This window comes from Pseudorca crassidens, chromosome 9 (genome assembly GCF_039906515.1).
Source record: "Pseudorca crassidens isolate mPseCra1 chromosome 9, mPseCra1.hap1, whole genome shotgun sequence".
Lineage (NCBI taxonomy): Eukaryota > Metazoa > Chordata > Mammalia > Artiodactyla > Delphinidae > Pseudorca > Pseudorca crassidens.
In genome coordinates, this window is record NC_090304.1 from 16,819,984 (window position 1) to 16,837,392 (window position 17,409).

At 35.3% G+C, this 17,409-nt stretch overlaps 1 protein-coding gene across 2 annotated transcripts in view; it reads right to left on the reverse strand.

Annotated features, from left to right (window-relative positions):
• Positions 1-498: 498 nt before the first annotated feature.
• The window catches only part of API5 (apoptosis inhibitor 5), a 36,955-nt gene continuing 20,044 nt past the window's right edge, over positions 499-17,409 (reverse strand). The window contains exons 8-14 of one of the 2 annotated variants that reach the window (XM_067749345.1): positions 17,098-17,187; positions 12,457-12,638; positions 11,080-11,173; positions 10,197-10,253; positions 7,790-7,866; positions 7,130-7,266; positions 499-2,643 (exon numbers count right to left, since the gene is read on the reverse strand). In XM_067749345.1, the coding sequence (XP_067605446.1) occupies positions 2,621-2,643; positions 7,130-7,266; positions 7,790-7,866; positions 10,197-10,253; positions 11,080-11,173; positions 12,457-12,638; positions 17,098-17,187 (660 nt within the window). In that variant the 3' untranslated portion in view covers positions 499-2,620. Of the gene's footprint in view, positions 2,649-7,129; positions 7,267-7,789; positions 7,867-10,196; positions 10,254-11,079; positions 11,174-12,456; positions 12,639-17,097; positions 17,188-17,409 lie in introns of both variants that reach the window. The other variant, XM_067749344.1, reaches the window with a different exon arrangement.

Below are 17,409 nucleotides of genomic sequence, written 5' to 3' on the forward strand. Positions count from 1 at the left end.
GGGAGATCAATCAGGAGGCTATTATGAAACTCCAGGCAAGAAAGGATGGACATAGACATTTGGCAGTCCTCAGCATGTAGATGGTATTACAGGCATAGGACTGGATGTGATCACCAAGAGAATTTAGGTAACTTTTTCTGATCCATCCTTGGTGCTACTTCAGGAAAACAAATAAAGGCTGGGAGTCAAAATAAGAAGTTGCTTTACATAATAACTTGAGGGAAGAAATTATTTCATAATGATTTGGCAAGTATCTGATGTTTTGCTTTGACAGAAAGAACCAAATCCTTTTTTCAGAAGGGTATTAGCTTCTAAAAATAAATCCAAAAGGTTGAAAATGAAAGATAACTTGTAATACTGAACCCTTGAAAGCAGAGCAGTATTTTTTCCATCTTTATATTTTCATGGTCTAACACACTGGCACATGAGAAGCAATGAATAAATGTTTAATGAATATCCAAGAATCTGAAGCTATAATCGTAACACAAGACACAAAACAAAATTACAAAAGGAAATTTATTTCAAAAGCATAAGGGAACATTTACATTTGAACAAGGGGATATACAGGTGTCTTGCAAAAGAAAAAAAATTCGTGGCATGAAGTTTTTCGTTCAAAGTTTTGAAGCAGAAATAACCTAAGTTGTGCACTATTGCCTTAGGAAAGGGAAGGGGAACAATGAGGCGGTAAAGGAAGGAACACAGTCAACTTAATATCAAACTTTAGAAAGTAAAGTCACTTCTGCTCAGCTTTGAGTTTACAAATATTAAAAAGAAAAAGAGGAAAAATTACACTTAATGTTCAAATTTATATAACTGTCCCAAAACAGCATCTATACTTGAAATGGCTTTAGGCCACTGGCTAATCTGCCGTTGAGGTCCAGGCTACCTGGTCACAGTTTTCAAATGGAAATTCCATGTTCCTGTGTCTGCTCAGATTCCAAGGGAGCTTAGGTTCAGCTCACTGTCTTTTGGAATGTTTAGAGATTATTGCCACCACTCCATAGTCAAGCTGACCAACTTCTTTTGCTCACTTGTATCATTCTAGTCTTCAAAAAATATTTTCCCCATATACATGTGCAGTAATTCTAACAAAGGGGTTTTGCCTATACCCCCAGTATAGAGGTAACAGTAATGAAGACACCTGTATTGGAATCACAAACTATGCCTCAAAAAAAAGGTCAAACTACTAGAAAATGTCACTCAGGCATTGGATTTGAATAGCAAACTTGGGGAGGGAAAATTAACTGTGGAACAAAAATATATGAAACATTCAAATGCAGAGCAAAGGGCCTATGCTACTAAAAATGCCCATGACGTTAAACACTCCACAAACCCCCCATCTGTTGTTTTAACCTAAAGACTCTATTGACTAACTTATACAATAATTTTGATTAATAACCTGAGAAGTTAAAATCTTGAAAGTGGCAAAAGCAAACTGAGAGAGCATCCCTTACTTACTGGTATACCATGTTACCAAGTCACTTTTTCTGGGCTGCCCTGGTTATCAAATCCCCAAATTCTAAATTATTCTATCTCATCCTGTAGAAACCTATATGTACATCAGATTCAATATTCTGGCTGTATTTCTCCAACAGGGATCTCCAAATTTATCTTTGAAAATGCAGCCTTTGTTTATTTTTAGTTTTAAATAACAATAATCATGTAAGTGCAACTGACTCAAAAGGCCTCACTACTGGAAGGAAAACCTAGATAACAAGTTAATAATGGATTCAGCCTCAAAAGGATAATCACCGTGTCAAAGACTACCCGTTCCTGGAATTTTAAAAAATGACTTATGTTGTGTAGTCAAGTTTCGCAGCATGCATATATATATATATATACACACACACACACACATACACAGATATATGCTCATGTATGTATGTATATTATACATACACATTTCTATGCAAATAGTAAGATCCCATATTCAAAAATTTATATCACAACATATGGAGAAGAGTTAAGTAAGCAGTGCAAAGCAACTTACTTCCTCCTAAAAATGTAATGTCATTTCTACATTTTAAGAAAGCTGGTAAGTATTTTGCTTTACTGACAGAAGCCAGGAATGCTGCACCATTGCCTAGCGGCTTTATTAAATAACAATGAAAATAAAATGTTAAGACTGACCATTACTCTTCTCCATATGTTGGCTGGGGGCAAGACAGAGAGGACAGGAAAGTCAGTAACCTTTCAGAACTGATGATCTTTACCAGTTATCAGAACTAGACTGAATTTTATTACATTTTAGATTTGAATAGCTCTCAATAACAAATTATCAAGATGTTTAAAAGATTCACAATATGAAGTCTGAATAATGGTGATATTGCAAAAACAAGTCAAGATTGCAGACAAAGCATCCAAAAATATCGCTGTGGTTTTACCTTGGACACAACCATGGTCTATTACAAAAGTAGATCATACATACAAAGGTATAAAGAACATTAAGTTTTTAGCTGAAGGCAGCAGTCTTTTTAAAGGGACATCCCCGGCAATCCAATGAGTAGAGTAGTAGAATTTAAGTGTATTAAGCTCAAGACAATGCTGAAGACTGTGACTTCTCATTCAGTAGAGTCTTCCCCGACTACGATTTCCTCGTGCTCCCCAACCTCGGCCACCTCTACTTCCCCTGAAGGCTCCTCTCTGCTCTACGAAAAAGCGAACAAGGGTTTAGGTCTTGTTCAGGACTTCACGGGACAGCACACACAGAAGTAATGTAGCTCGCAGCTCTGAATGCAGCAGTAGGCTCTATACAAACAGCATCGGTATTCTGCTAGTCCATCTCCAAATTCAATCTTCACATAAAACCAGGGCATCATATATGCCAAAGCACATATTGCAAGGTGCCTATATTCACAGTAGGTACTCAATTAAATGTATCCCATTAATAAAGATATTTCAAGGTGACAATGTTATAACTACATTGTTAGTTCTTTATTTTGGGGTCTATCACTACCAAAGATAATTAACAAAACTAGAAAAATTTCTATACTTATATTGGAATTAAAGCCAGTGGCCTTCAAAAGTTAGTGCCATATATGTAAAATATCTTAGACTATCAATGATCAATTCTGAAAAATCAGGCTAGAATGAAAAATGTACCTTTCAAATGCAACAAATAGGCAATTTGTTTTGCTCACCATATTTCAAAATAATGTTGATACAAATTCCGACGGCTTTCCTCACTGCTTTTTCAGCTATGTGTGAGCTGCTCAGAGTGCTGCCAAAAAGGTGATATGTATATATTACAGTGTTTGGGTTACTGATGTAAATTAAGGATATCTTTTGCTGAAAAATCAAGTTACTTGTGTCATATGGTAGATTGAGTCCTTGATTTATTGGTCAGTCTGTTTTATAGCTCCAGAGAAATATTCCTCAAAGGAGTCTTTCCAGTGAAGAAAACTGATTGAAGTTATCAGCAAGGCAGGACTTTTCATCATGTATAAGTTAGTCTCAAACTTCTAATTCTGGAGATAGAATCTCCTCATTGGAACTTTTCAAACTTCCTCATTGCAGCAATCTTGTTAGGAGCAATAAAAAGAATCTGGTGTTGCCATTTTTGATCCATAATACTGGAGGCTTGAAAAATTCCTATCAAGTCAGTGTTGCAATCCATTTTTTGCCATTATGGCTAGAAATATAGTTACTGTATTTGGGTGATGTTTTGATTTCTTCTTTTTTTTTTTTTCCCTCCAGAAACTCTTGAGTTAGAAAACTAACTAGACCTTTCCCCAGCTTAGCCAACATTTACCTGTGTAACAGAACAGAATCTGATTCAAAGTCACCTCTCATGTCATGACACATTTTTCTAAGTTGATTGGTATGCAAACTGTTTAAACTAAACCATCGTGAGCCAACACGTTCAGAAAATCAGAGGTCGTCTGTGGGTAAGATACTCCCAGTGATAGATGCAATGACTGTGGTGCATTCTGGGAGCATAGCAACCTTAATACAGCAACTTCTTGATGCTGTAACTCCTGCATTTTTGACTGTTTAAGACTTGGCTTTACCCATGCAGATGTCTGCATATTTTCCCCCTATCATACTCATATAACCTTCATTTCTCAGTTTACATCGACACACTTAACAAATCAACACCCCCATAGCTATCATTATTAGCTATAAGCTAACAGACTACTAAAATCTACCCTTTCAATTGTTTTTCAATCAATTTTAATATGAAGAACTCAGTTACCCTCAATTGTTCAGTATATCTAATAAGTATATTAAATACATAGTATGAAGGTATTATTTGCTGTGATTATCTTTTCTATATTGGCTATTTCTTTCTGATCTGCAACCGAGGCAGCCATTTCTACAGTACAGGGAGTCACCAAACTTTCTTTTTTCTTCATCCTGAGGGACTATTCTGCACTTTAATGATCTTTTCAATGGTTTCAAGCTTACTAACACTGCTTACAGTTAAAATTATACTTTAAAAATTATTTTTATATTCTAAAAAGGTAAAAGTTGAAGGATACAAGTCACAAAACGTAGAATTAGTACTTGTGGGTTACCAGGGAACTCTGTTCTGCACGAAGGAAAACTAAACATGGGTATATGTTTGCAAATCATTTGACTGAAAATGCACCAGGAAGCTGAACTAAGTTATGGGAACAAACGCCATTTGATAAAGCAAATAACAGAGACATTGGTTAGTAAAGTGATAAACTTGGATAAGGAAAGAAGTCTAAGTATGCCTACATGGACTCAAAGAACAATCACAAATTCTGGCTCCTTCTCTGTAGTGAACAAGTTCAGGCCCATGACACTGGCACAATCTATTTTCTTTGCAGTAGACTTGTTCACTGTAATAAGAGCGATATTAGTACTACCTGGTTCCCTATAACACAAAAGGAGTAAATTTCCCAACCCTTCAGTGTGTATGACTCTTCAAAAACAAAACCAAAAAACCCCCCATGCAACCAAGTCTTCCTTGGAAAAATAAAATTGAGCTTGGCTGATATAGAGAAGTGGAATTATGATGTTTTTGCCAAATGTGGGTAATAAAATCTATGTATTAAAGACTCAAGAACACAAAACATTTTTTCCCTCCAACTTTGAGACAACTCTGACATCCCAGGAAAAAAAATCCAACAGTTTCTCCTTCTTCCTGACCCACTGTCAGCTCCCTAAGGAAAGGACATAAAAAAGGTAGAAAAAATTTGAGGTAGATTGGTCCACCAATTCTCATCTATAGTACCAAGAACGATTTTCAACCGAATGGGTGAAAGAAATCCAGGGAAACTCTCTGAATTGTTAATATGAGAATACTTACAATCTGACACATTCAACTCCCCAAAATAAAAGTACTAGCAGAAATTTTGTTCCTACTTTCCAATAAGAACAATCAGAGTTTAGTTTGCTTTGTAATTCAATTTATGACAAGCACTCCAATTACAAGGTTCACCCCTATAGGAATATTAAAGTACAAGAATACCAGACACAAAAGACAATGGTTTTGTCTGTTCTGCCATTCCGTTACTTTGAGGACTATGGAACAACTCAGGTTGTGACTCCTGGATTTTTTTTTTCTTGGCTGCACTGTGCAGCTTGTGGGATCTTAGTTCCCTGACCAGGGATCGAACCCCCCGGCAGTGAAAGTGTGGAATCCTAACCACTGGACTGCCAGGGAATTCCCTGGATATTTGTCCTGAGTAAAACTGCTTATTTTTTTCACATTGATAATTTTTTAAAAATCACATACAACCTAAGGCTTTGCATTTTCCACATCTCTTTTCCACATGCATCACATCATCTGATTCTCCCTATCAGGCAGGTAATGAATTTCACAGGGCAAAATGCTTACGGAAATTCAGAGTAACTGACTTGCCTTAGTGAAAATAAATACAATTTAATTCTCTATGTATTGCCATACCTCTTGATTACTTTCATCTATATCAAATGAAGATAGTATCTGAGAGAACAGTTGATTTTAAGAATGGTTTTGATAAACACCACATTAAATCATACAAATGACAGAGGACAATATTTCGTGCAATGAAGTAACAGCATCGTTTCCATTTAAAAAATGCTTTTGCAAATATTTTTTGAAGTTTTTAAGCTCTATGTTATCCCTTTATTTCAGGTAGGAAAAGAAGCTAAGAGATGCACATTTACTTATTATTATATAAGTAAAAGAGTTCAGTGATCTTTTCTACACTAAAGTTGCCTCAAAGAGTCTGACTGGAGTAGAAGGGTTCATTTCACAATCTAAAATTGCCTTTCTATAATCTGATTGCTCAGATATTAGAGGAATTTAGCTATCGTAGGAGGAATTTACTTAACGTCACAATCATCTCACCCTGGAAACAATTATAGAGAGCATATTCTTCAGAATGTACTTTTTTGGTAATAATTACTACAGAATCAATTCTGCTTGGTAACCAAGACCAATCACAAGTATGTTTGGTTTTGAATATTAAACTTGGTCTTCTTAAGCAAGATTTAGGATCCGAGTCAGTGAAATTTTTGTCCATTTTTCTTTATAAGCCAGTGAGACAAACTTCACTTCTGATTCAACGGTCCTGGGAGAGACTGGACTAGTGGGAAGCTCTCCTTGCACTAATGTCTAAAGTTGAAAGGAGGACTGCACTCTGGGCAGTGGGGGAGACTGCAACAGGACACATCTTCTTTGCTAGATGATGCTTTAACATCTCACTCTACCTTCTAGAACTTCTCCTTTTGAAGTAGTGCAGAAGATGGGAGGACAAGCAGTAGGCTGACTAAGGCCAAGAAGGATCATTAATACCACATCTGCCAAGAATGGAAGCTATATACATTCTTGAGGGAGAATGCACAAAATGTCTTGCCTTGAAGCTAAAACAGGGAAAACCAGGAATAGATGGTTCATGCCATCTTCCTTCCTTTTTTTTTCTGTTGGCTCCTCTGAATACAAGAGGCACATTTTTCAGGTTCTCAGTGTTACATGCTCAATTCAGTGAGCCCACAAGGGTGAGTCAGAAAGGAATGGGTTAAGTTGTTTCCCCAACAGTTCAGGTTCCCCAAACTAACTCGAAAAGTCACCTGAAAGAACTATGATAGTCTATTTAATTAGTAATTAAAATCAAGTACAACACAATTTCTGCCTAATCTCTCATATTGCTTGTACCCAAACGGAAACGCTCACCATAATTAAAGTTGCCCAAATTGCTGCTATATTTCCCACTAGGAGGATTATAAATCTGCCTGGCATCCCTTTTTGGTCCTGCTGAAGATTTCTTGGGTGGTGAGCCTGAAGTTGTATCTTCATTGGCTCTCTTTTGCCTATAATGGTAGGAAGAACAGCAATTAAAAAAAATTCTTTTATACCAGAGGCTATCAATATATTTATTATATCTGTTACAAAAGATATCCAAAAGATGACAGTCACATCAGAAAAAAGGAAATAACATTCTGATGTCATCAAATTAACTGTGCTTTAGTTATGCAGACATTGTCAGAGGGGCATTTACAAGGCTTTACAACAATCTGAAATATGTAGCTTCAGAGATTATACACAAGTGACTCATTTTATAAAACTTGTCAGGAAAGTCTTATTAAGTTACAGCAATACGGACAAAGGCTTGAAAATTCCAGAGTTGTATTCTACCAGTTTATTTTATAAATACTAGATTAGATTTTATATTTTAAGTCATGCTTTTAATAATCATAGTTTAACATCTTACTAAGAATCATTTAACTAATAACGTACCATTTTGTACAGGAAATGTAAAATCTGAATTCAGATTTTTCTGTATTTGTAAATCAAATATTAGAACACTTTAATCCCTTTACATATGTTTCTTACCCAATTTCAACCTTCTGTACAGGTTTCCAGGATAATGTTACTGTGCTCTTATAAGAAGGAGGAATGTGGAAGAGATCCTGAAGAGACAAAATTAGAGATTTCTAATGTGTTTGGTGGTGCGGGCAGTGGTGTAAGGGTAGGAAACAGGGAGACACATTTTAATTTTAGGACGGGAAACTAATTTATCCTTCTTGCTTTTGTGCTGATGACTAAAATAATAACCTAAAAAATAAACTGCAAGAGAAAAGTAAACAAGGACAATTTTGTTTACAAATTACATCTACTACTTCAATGTTATTTTGCACACATCACTTAAGAAACTGCAGCTTTTTTCAAATGTCATTTCAAGTTATAGGACAAAAATATCAATATTTATCAACTTTAATCAAATCCACAAGTAGTTTCTTTTGCACAGGAGCAGTCACTGACGTGCTTTAAGGAAGATACAATGGTGCACTCTGCATTTGCTTTTGCAGGTTTTTAAGTGGTTCAAAACTAGAACAAAACTAAAGGTCTGGCTAATCATGTTTTTCTTCCCCTCAAATATCTATATATTACCAATAAGGAAAAAACCCACAAGATTTAAGTACTAAATTATTAATATAAGGTAATGCAAATATTTGCTGAATTTAAATGTTAACATAATCTAGAACTGAAATAATCTAATACCCTCAAAACTATGAATGAATTTCTAAATATATTTATTCTTGGTATTTTACCTAACATTTCTTACCAGTTTTACTCTAATTTTTATATACAGGCAAAACCTGATAAAAGTAAACTAAGTTTCTTTCACAGTTAAAATGAATATGTGAATAAAAATCACCTCCTACTATATAAAACTTAAGTCCAGGGTACCAGATAAATGCAGGGAATTAGCCAATATAAAGTCCTTTGAAACAAAAATGCTTGAGGTTTCTAGCTGGAGTGATTTAGCATATAATAATGTTATTTATTAAGAAAGTGTCAACGGGAAGAAGAAGGGGGAAGTCTTCAATTTTAAACATGTTAAATCTCAGGTGACAATGGGAAACTGGAGTATAGTTTGTGGATTCACTGAAATAGAAGTGAAGGTAAATTTTGGAATTAGATGCGTCTGGTTAGGTAGGAACTAAAGATGGCAAGCAGATGCCATGGATGGACCAAAGCATACCAGTTTTTCTTGTGATTTCCCTAAAACAAAGAATTATGTCATATTAAAAAAATATTTCAGAATTTTTTGGTCAGGTACCCTACACATTGGTTGCTGACCCTATTCATCATTCTTCCCCATGCAACTTCCTACTGCAGTCATCTTTAAATCACTATGGTTTCCTGAACAGGAAACTGTCTCATCTCCATGTGTTGGGTCATAGTATTTGCTAAGTTTAAAATGTTCTTAACATCATAGTATATCTTCAACTTTGACTTATAGCATCAGTTCAAATAAAGTCAAATCTCACATTTTAATGTATTAATCCACCATTTGAAATTATTTATATTTAAGATTTGAAATAAATGGTGGCTATGATAAAAATTTTCTTTGAGATGTGAGTCAGTATTCTTACCTCTTCTGTTTTTAATGCCTTTTCACTTCTCCTGTTGGCAATGATACTCATCCCTCAATGTCTCACTGTTTTCTCTGAAAAGCTTCCCTTTCTCTTCTGATAAAAAGTAAGTATTCCATGGGATTTTTACCAGATTAGTTTTAAGGCATATCACTAGCCCTGATTTTGTTGCTGTTAAGCTTTGTGCTATAAGTGTTACAAATATTTCTTTCTCCCATCTGGCTACAATACTATCAACTTATAACAGTACTGTTAACTTACAGTATCAAATGATGTGTACTTTGTTGTGATTCCTTTTTTGTTCTCTCAGGTTATTAGTTTTTTGTTTAGGCTAACAGATACTTGGGGAGGGTAAACAGAACTGAAGGATATTTATGGCTTAATGGTAAGTATAGAAAACTCTCAATTTATTACATAGACAAGTTAACAGAAAAGACCACAGGACAACATTTCATGTGCCACATAAGACTGTTCATTCTTAGTGTAAGCAAAGCAGGGTATTATTGATCATTCAAAAGGATCCGATAGTATTAAGACTACAAGAACTTAAGTCAGTGAAATTTCTGAGTCTAAATGTATCTGCTTCAATGCTCTGGGTCAGAAAAACTCTGCATGCCTCCCTTTGTTTGCAGTATCTTCTGCAATAACTTTTAAATAAATAAAACAATGTATTATTCTATAATAGCTACAAAAACATCACTCGGTGTTATAAAAGGCATAAAGCTTTAAAAGGCCAAACGTCTGGAATGTAATGGCGTCTCTCCTTAACCAGTACCATTGCAGACATAAAGACATACGGAAAATCTCTTGCACTAACTTTCTAACTGGCTGGGATGACTTGATAAGAAAGGAAGACTTACCTTGATTAAAACATTGATATTATTTGTTATTTTCAATGCAACAACTTTAATCTTGTTCTGCAAAAGGAAAACAAAATTAAATTAAAATGCCAATAACTTTCATGATGTATATTTCATTCCCATATAGAACTTGAATAATTCCACTTCTCTTTCAGAATCATTTCTACAGTTAGAGAATTCCTTGGTTTATATTTACTGATAATGCTCAATCCTATTTCTTGACTCTAAAACAAGTGTAGAGATGGCAAAGAAAGCAAATAATCTTTATTTCCCTTGACAGGTTAGAAGTGTTATATCTACAATTTACTTGAAAAACGAGTAGGGGACAGATCATGGGCACATAGCAGTTGTTTTAAAAAAATATCAGTTTATGTTACAGGAAGACACAATGAAAACTTAAAATATTTCATTAGGACCAAGATGAAGATTGATCAAAATAGATGAGATCAGAGAAAACCAAAAATCCCAACATAAACACATATAGTTTGGTATAGAATTGGAAGTTTAATATTTTTTTCTAATGTAAACTAATATTTGGGCTTCAAAAAGGTGAAATTAAAAATATCACAATTGCCAATCAAATATTTAAACAAAATATGCTGCTAATGAGACCCTAGTGAAAGACTGGTATGCATCAACATTTGATAACATTGTTCACAAACATTGGAAACATTCAAGACATTTCAACAATGATAAAGTTTCCTATATAACTTAGCATATAACTAAAAATGTAGTCTTCTAACATTGTATCTTCAACTTAGAGTTGTATCATCCTTCAAATAAAGTCGAATGTTACATTTCAATATATGAATTCAGTCTGAATTTGTAATAAATGGTGGCTATCATAAAAATTTCCCAACAAGATGTAACTGAGTATTCTTACCTCTTCTGTTTTTAAGGCCTCGCCTGTTTTACCCTGGAGAGCCAAGCGAAGTTGTCTGATATACACCTGCAGGCCTCGTGCAAAGTACTGCAGCCTAAATGAAGAAGTATTTGCTAATTAAGAAATCATCACTTCAACTTTGCTTTTATACCTCAACTGTGTTTTTAAATTCAAAGAATACTATAGCTAAATGGCCTTTACCAATAAAGAGTAAATTTTGAGGGGGACTTTCTTTTAATTATCAATGTATGATCATAAGAGATACACAAATAAGTAAAATAAAAGCAGTTTTTCTTCGTCAAAAATTGGAATAGATCCACACTCAACCTGGCAAGGGAAACACTTCTGGCACTGTGCTAAGGAAGCTTGTTATGTTAACCTGCAAGGTATGTGTCTAAATTAGAAACAACCAGGAGCCAGGGACTAGAATCAGGTGGCCTGGGTTCTTCTCTTCCACTAGCCAAATGAAGGTCAAGTGACACAGACAAGTCACTTAATCTCTATGTTTACCTGCTAAGGAGGGACAGTGTTTGACCCATTTGCACCTAAGGGTCCAGTTTAAAAATAAAACAAAACTGCAGATTTTGCGAAGGATGTTGAGTAATCTCTTTTTCAAATTTGTTCCCAGGTAACATGTGAAGAAAGGTGGTACCGTAACTCCATCCTGCCGACTTCTAGGAACTCTACTTAACAACGTGGCATCGCTGTTTTTTTCACTTTCAGAGTAATTTCCTAAGATGCCTGCTTCTGGTCAAACGTTTCACCAAGTATTAAACCTCTGCCTTACCAAAGCATAGAGGACAATAACAGATGATACAGTGGCCAAGCATCTCAAAACTTAAGATGTGAATTTGTTCATGCAATGATTTAATACAAAGTATCTTCAGGAAAACGACTTATATTGATTTCTCCAGTGCTGCTCCTCCAGCTGCACTGTAAGATATTAATAACACTATAAGATAGTAATAGCAGATACAGTTTACTGAATACCCACTATGTGCCAGGCATTGTGCTTAAAGCTTTTCATCCATTGTCTCATTTAATTCTCACAACTCTATAAGGCAGGTACTATTATCAATAAATTTAACAACTGAGGACAATTTGGGGTGTTAGAGAGGTTAGGGAACCTGCCCAAGATCATGAAGCAAGTAGGGAGAGCCAGAGTCCATTTTTGAAAAAGGTCATCTTCTCCCATGCATTTGCTATGCCACAATAGTTGTATGTTTATATACACTCCTGTTTTGTAGATCTTCCATTCTTCTGCACTGCAGTAAGGCAGGGTGGGGAAAAAGCTCTTATAAAATGAAAACAAAATCTAGGGAGCTTCAAGATAGCTTTCACCTTTGTCAAAGACTGGCCACTTCAACCATACATCACCTTATTTTGAAATCTTTGAGCTTTTCTGCATTCAGCTTGGCTGTTAAGAAATCTGGAAGTTTTCGGCCCAACTGGTGAAAGCTATACAACAAACATTCCACATAACTGAACTGCAGCTTGGGTTCTTCATTACCAGCGTTCTCCCCGTTTTCCGCTTCTTCTGGAGGGAGAGGCATATACTCCTAAGAGATGAAAATAGAGAGATGTATGCAATCTGCTCTAGACACTCTAATTATAAGCATATACTCACGTAATTGTAAGGCACGCTTTGAAGACATGAAGCATTAAAAACTGCCAAGATCAGAAATTTAAGTAAGATATCCCTTTTACATATTGGATCAATAACCCAGCCTGTCAACATTCCATATTAACCTATAGTATAGCTGCTACTACTACTACCACTACTAATGACAGTGAAAGTGACTAATATTTATTAGGTACTAGGCAGATGAACAAACTGAAGTTCTGAGAGCTTAGGTAAGTTTCCCACAGTTAATAAGCTGAAGAGGCAGGATTCAACCTGGGTTTGACATCAAAAGCTGATGTTCTTAAAAGAGTATGGAGGTTCCTTAAAAAACTAAAAATAGAGTTACCATATGATCCAACAATCCCACTCCTGGGCATATATCCAGAGAAAAATCTAATTCAAAAAGATACATGCACCCCAATGTTCACAGCAGCACTATTTACAATAGCCAAGATATGGAAGCAACCTTAATGTCCATCAACAGATGAATGGGCAAAGATGTGGTATATATATATATATATGTACACACACACACATACACACAAACACAATGGAATACGACTCAGCCATAAAAATGGATGCAATAATGCCATTTGCAGCAACATGGATGGACCTAGAGATAATCATACCACATGAAGTATGTCAGACAGAAAAACAAATATCTTACGTCACTTATATATGGAATCTAAAATATGATACAAATGAACTAGTTACAAAACAGAAACAGACTCACAGGCATAGAAAATAAACTTATGGTTACCAAAGGGGAAAGGAGGGGGAGGGATAAAAAGGAGTTTGGGATTAGCAGATACAAACTACTATATATAAAATTAAGATAAACAGCAAGATCCTACCATATAGCACAGGGAAGTATATTCAATATCTTATAATAAACCATAATGGAAAAGAATATGAAAAAGAATATATATAACTGGATCACTCTGCTGTACACCAGAAACTAATACAACATTGTAAATCAACTATACTTAAAACAACAAAAAAGTTGATGCTCCTAGGAAAAATACTCCTAAAAGTTATATGGAACCAGAAAAGACCCCAAATAGCCAAAGAAATCCTGAGAAAGAACAAAGCAACAGGCATCACACTTCCTGATTTCAAGCTAGGCTATAAAGTTACAGTCATCAAAACAGTATAGTACTGGCATAAAAAAAGAGAAACAGACCAATGGAACAGAATCAAGAGCCCAGAAATACACCCAAGCATAGATGGTCAACTAATATTTGACAAGGGAGCCAAGAATATTCAATGGAGAAAAGACAGTCTCTTCAGTAGATGGTGCTGGGAAACTAGATATGTACATGTAAAAGAATGAAACTGGACCCATATCTTACACCACTCACAAAAATTAACTTGAAATGGATTAAAGACTTAAGTGTAAGACCTGAAACCATGAAATTCCTAGAAGAAAACATAGGAATAAAGCTCCTTGATGTGGGTCATGGTAATGATTTTTTGGATATGACACCTAAATCACAAGCCACAAAATAAAAAAAAACAAATGGGACTACATCAAACTAAAAAGCTTCTATATAGCAAAGTGAAAAGATAACCTGTGAAATAGAAAAATATATTTGCAAACTATGTATCTGACAAAGGGTTAATATCCAAAATATATAAATACACATACAGCCCAACAGCAAAAAACCAAATAATCCAATCAAAAAATGGACAAAAGAACTTTAACAGACATTTCTCCAAAGAAGATATACGAAAGGTCAACAAGCACATGAAAAGATGCTCAACATCACTAGTCATTAGGGAAATGCAAATTAAAACCACAATGAGATATTGGCTCATACCTGTTAGCATGGCCATCATCAAAAAGACAAGAGATAGGGGCAGTTTTGGAAGTTTTAGCCAAGGCAATCAGAGAAGGAAAAGAAATAAAAGGGATCCAAATCAGAAAAGAAAAAGTAAAACTTTCACTGTCTGCAGATGACATGATACTGTACATAGAGAATCCTAAAGATGCTACCAGAAAACTACTAGATCTAATCAATGAATTTCATAAAGTAGCAGGATACAAAATTAATGCACAGAAATCTCTTGCATTCCAAACACTAAAAACAAAAAAATCTGAAAAAGAAATTAAGGAAACATTCTCATTTACCACTGCAACAAAAAGAACAAAATACCTAGGAATGAATCTACCTAAGGAGACAAAAGACCTGTATGCAGAAAACTATAAGACACTGATGAAAGAAATCAAAGATGATACAAACAGATGGAGAGATATACCATGTTCTTGGATTGAAAGAATCAACATTGTGAAAATGACTCTACTACCCAAAGCAATCTACAGGTTCAATGCAATCCCTATCAAACTACCAATGGCATTGTTCACAGAACTAGAACAAAAAACTTTACAATTTGTATGGAAATGCAAAAGACACTGAATAGCCAAAGCAATCTTGAGAAAGAAAAATGGAGCTGGAGGAATCAGGCTCCCTGACTTCAGACTAAACTACAAAGCGACAGTAATCAAGACAGTATGGTACTGGCACAAAAACAGAAATACAGATCAATGGAACAGTACAGAAAGCCCAGAGATAAACCCAAACACATATGGTCCCCTTATCTTTGACAAAGGAGGCAAAAATATACAACAGAGAAAAGACAGCCTCTTCAATAAGTGGTGCTGGGAAAACTGGACAGCTACATGTAAAACAATGAAATCAGAACACTTCCTAATACTATACACAAAAATAAACTCAAAATGGATTAAAGACCTAAATGATACTATAAAACTTAGAGGAAAACACAGGCAGAACAGTCTATGACATAAATCACAGCAAGATCCTTTTTGACCCACCTCCTAGAGTAATGGAAATAGAAATGAAAATAAACAAATGGGACCTAATGAAACTTAAAAGCTTAAAAGCTTTTGCACAGCAAAGGAAAACATAAGCAAGATGAAAAGACACCCCTCAGAATGGAAGAAAATATTTGCAAACAAATCAAATGACAAAGGATTAATCTCCAAAATATACAAGCAGCTCATGCAGCTCAACATCAAAAAAACAAACAACCCTTCCAAAAATGGGCAGAAGAACTAAATAGACATTTCTCCAAAGATATACAGATTGCCAACAAACACATGACAGAATGCTCAACATCACTAATCATTAGAGAAATGCAAATCAAAACCACAATGAGGTATCACCTCACATCTGTCAGAATGGCCATCATCAAAAAAATCTACAAATAATAAATGCTGGAGAGGGTGTGGAGAAAAGGGAACTCTCTTGCACTGCTGGTGGGAAGGTAAATTGATACAGCCACTATGGAGAACATTATGGAGGTTCCTTAAAAAACTAAAAATAGAACTACCATACCACCCAGCAATCCCACTCCTGGGCGTATACCCTGAGAAAACCATAATTCAAAAAGAGTCATGTATCACAATGTTCACTGCAGCACTATTTACAACAGCCGGGACATGGAAGCAACCTAAGTGTCCATCAACAGATGAATGGATAAAGGTGTGGCACATATATACAATGGGATATTACTCAGCCATAAAAATAAACGAAATTGAGTTACTTGTACTGAGGTGGATGGACCTAGATAGAGTCTGTCATACAAAGTGAAGTTAGCCAGAAAGAGAAAAACAAATATCACATACTAACGCATGTATGTGGAATCCAGAAAAATGGTACAGATGAACCTATTTGTAGGGCAGGAATAGAGATGAAGAGGTAGAGAACGGACATGTGGACATGGTGGCTAAGGGAAGGGTGGGACGAATTGGGAGATTAGGTTTGACATAAATAACACTACCATGTGTAAAAGAGATAGCTAGTGGGAACCTGCTGTATAGCACAGGGAGCTCAGCTCAGTGCTCTGTGATGACTTAAACAGGTGGGATGGGGGGCGTTGGCAGGAAGGTCCAAGAGCGAGGGGTTTTATGTATACATATAGCTTATTCACTTCATTGTACAGTGGAAACGAACACAACATTGTAAAGCGATTATACTCCAATTAAAAACTAAAAAAGATGGCTTATTTTCTCCACAATTATGATTAATGACTTTATTTCCAGGTTGCTAAAGCCATTTGGCCTTGAGCAGCAACCTTGATGGTGATCTGGTGCAAACATTTAAAATATTTTGATAAAGGAATAGCAGAAAGACTTACTATATAAATCCTGTATTATATTTTGTCTAAAGCATCAACAACAGAAGAAATGCCTAAGATTAAAACAGATTTTATTTTTAAAGTAGACAACGTGTGGTCTGAGCAGCTAACAACACTACAATTATTATCTAAATCATTTCAAAATCTGGTTCTCTATAATCTAGAAATTAATACTACACTATTAGACTTTGGGGCTCTATACTGACTATGCCATAAGGAAAGAAAAAAGTTCTTACCAATAACTTATCAAACAGTTTCCTTAAATTTGTTTCTAGCTTTTCCATGTCACCACAAAATGAACTCATTTCAGCCAACAGTTTCAATACCTAAAACACACAATTCACTGTTATTAGCATTCTTTTTGAATGAGCAAGGGTTATAAAATAATACTTATTCTACATAACTATTTAATACTGCTTATTTTTCAGTTAGGCTTTTACAGAATCATAACATTTGAACTGGAAAAAAAATTTAGAGATGCAGCCCTATTTTACTGTTGAGGAAACTGAAGGTCAGAGAGATTATGTGACTTGGCAAAGTCACAACGT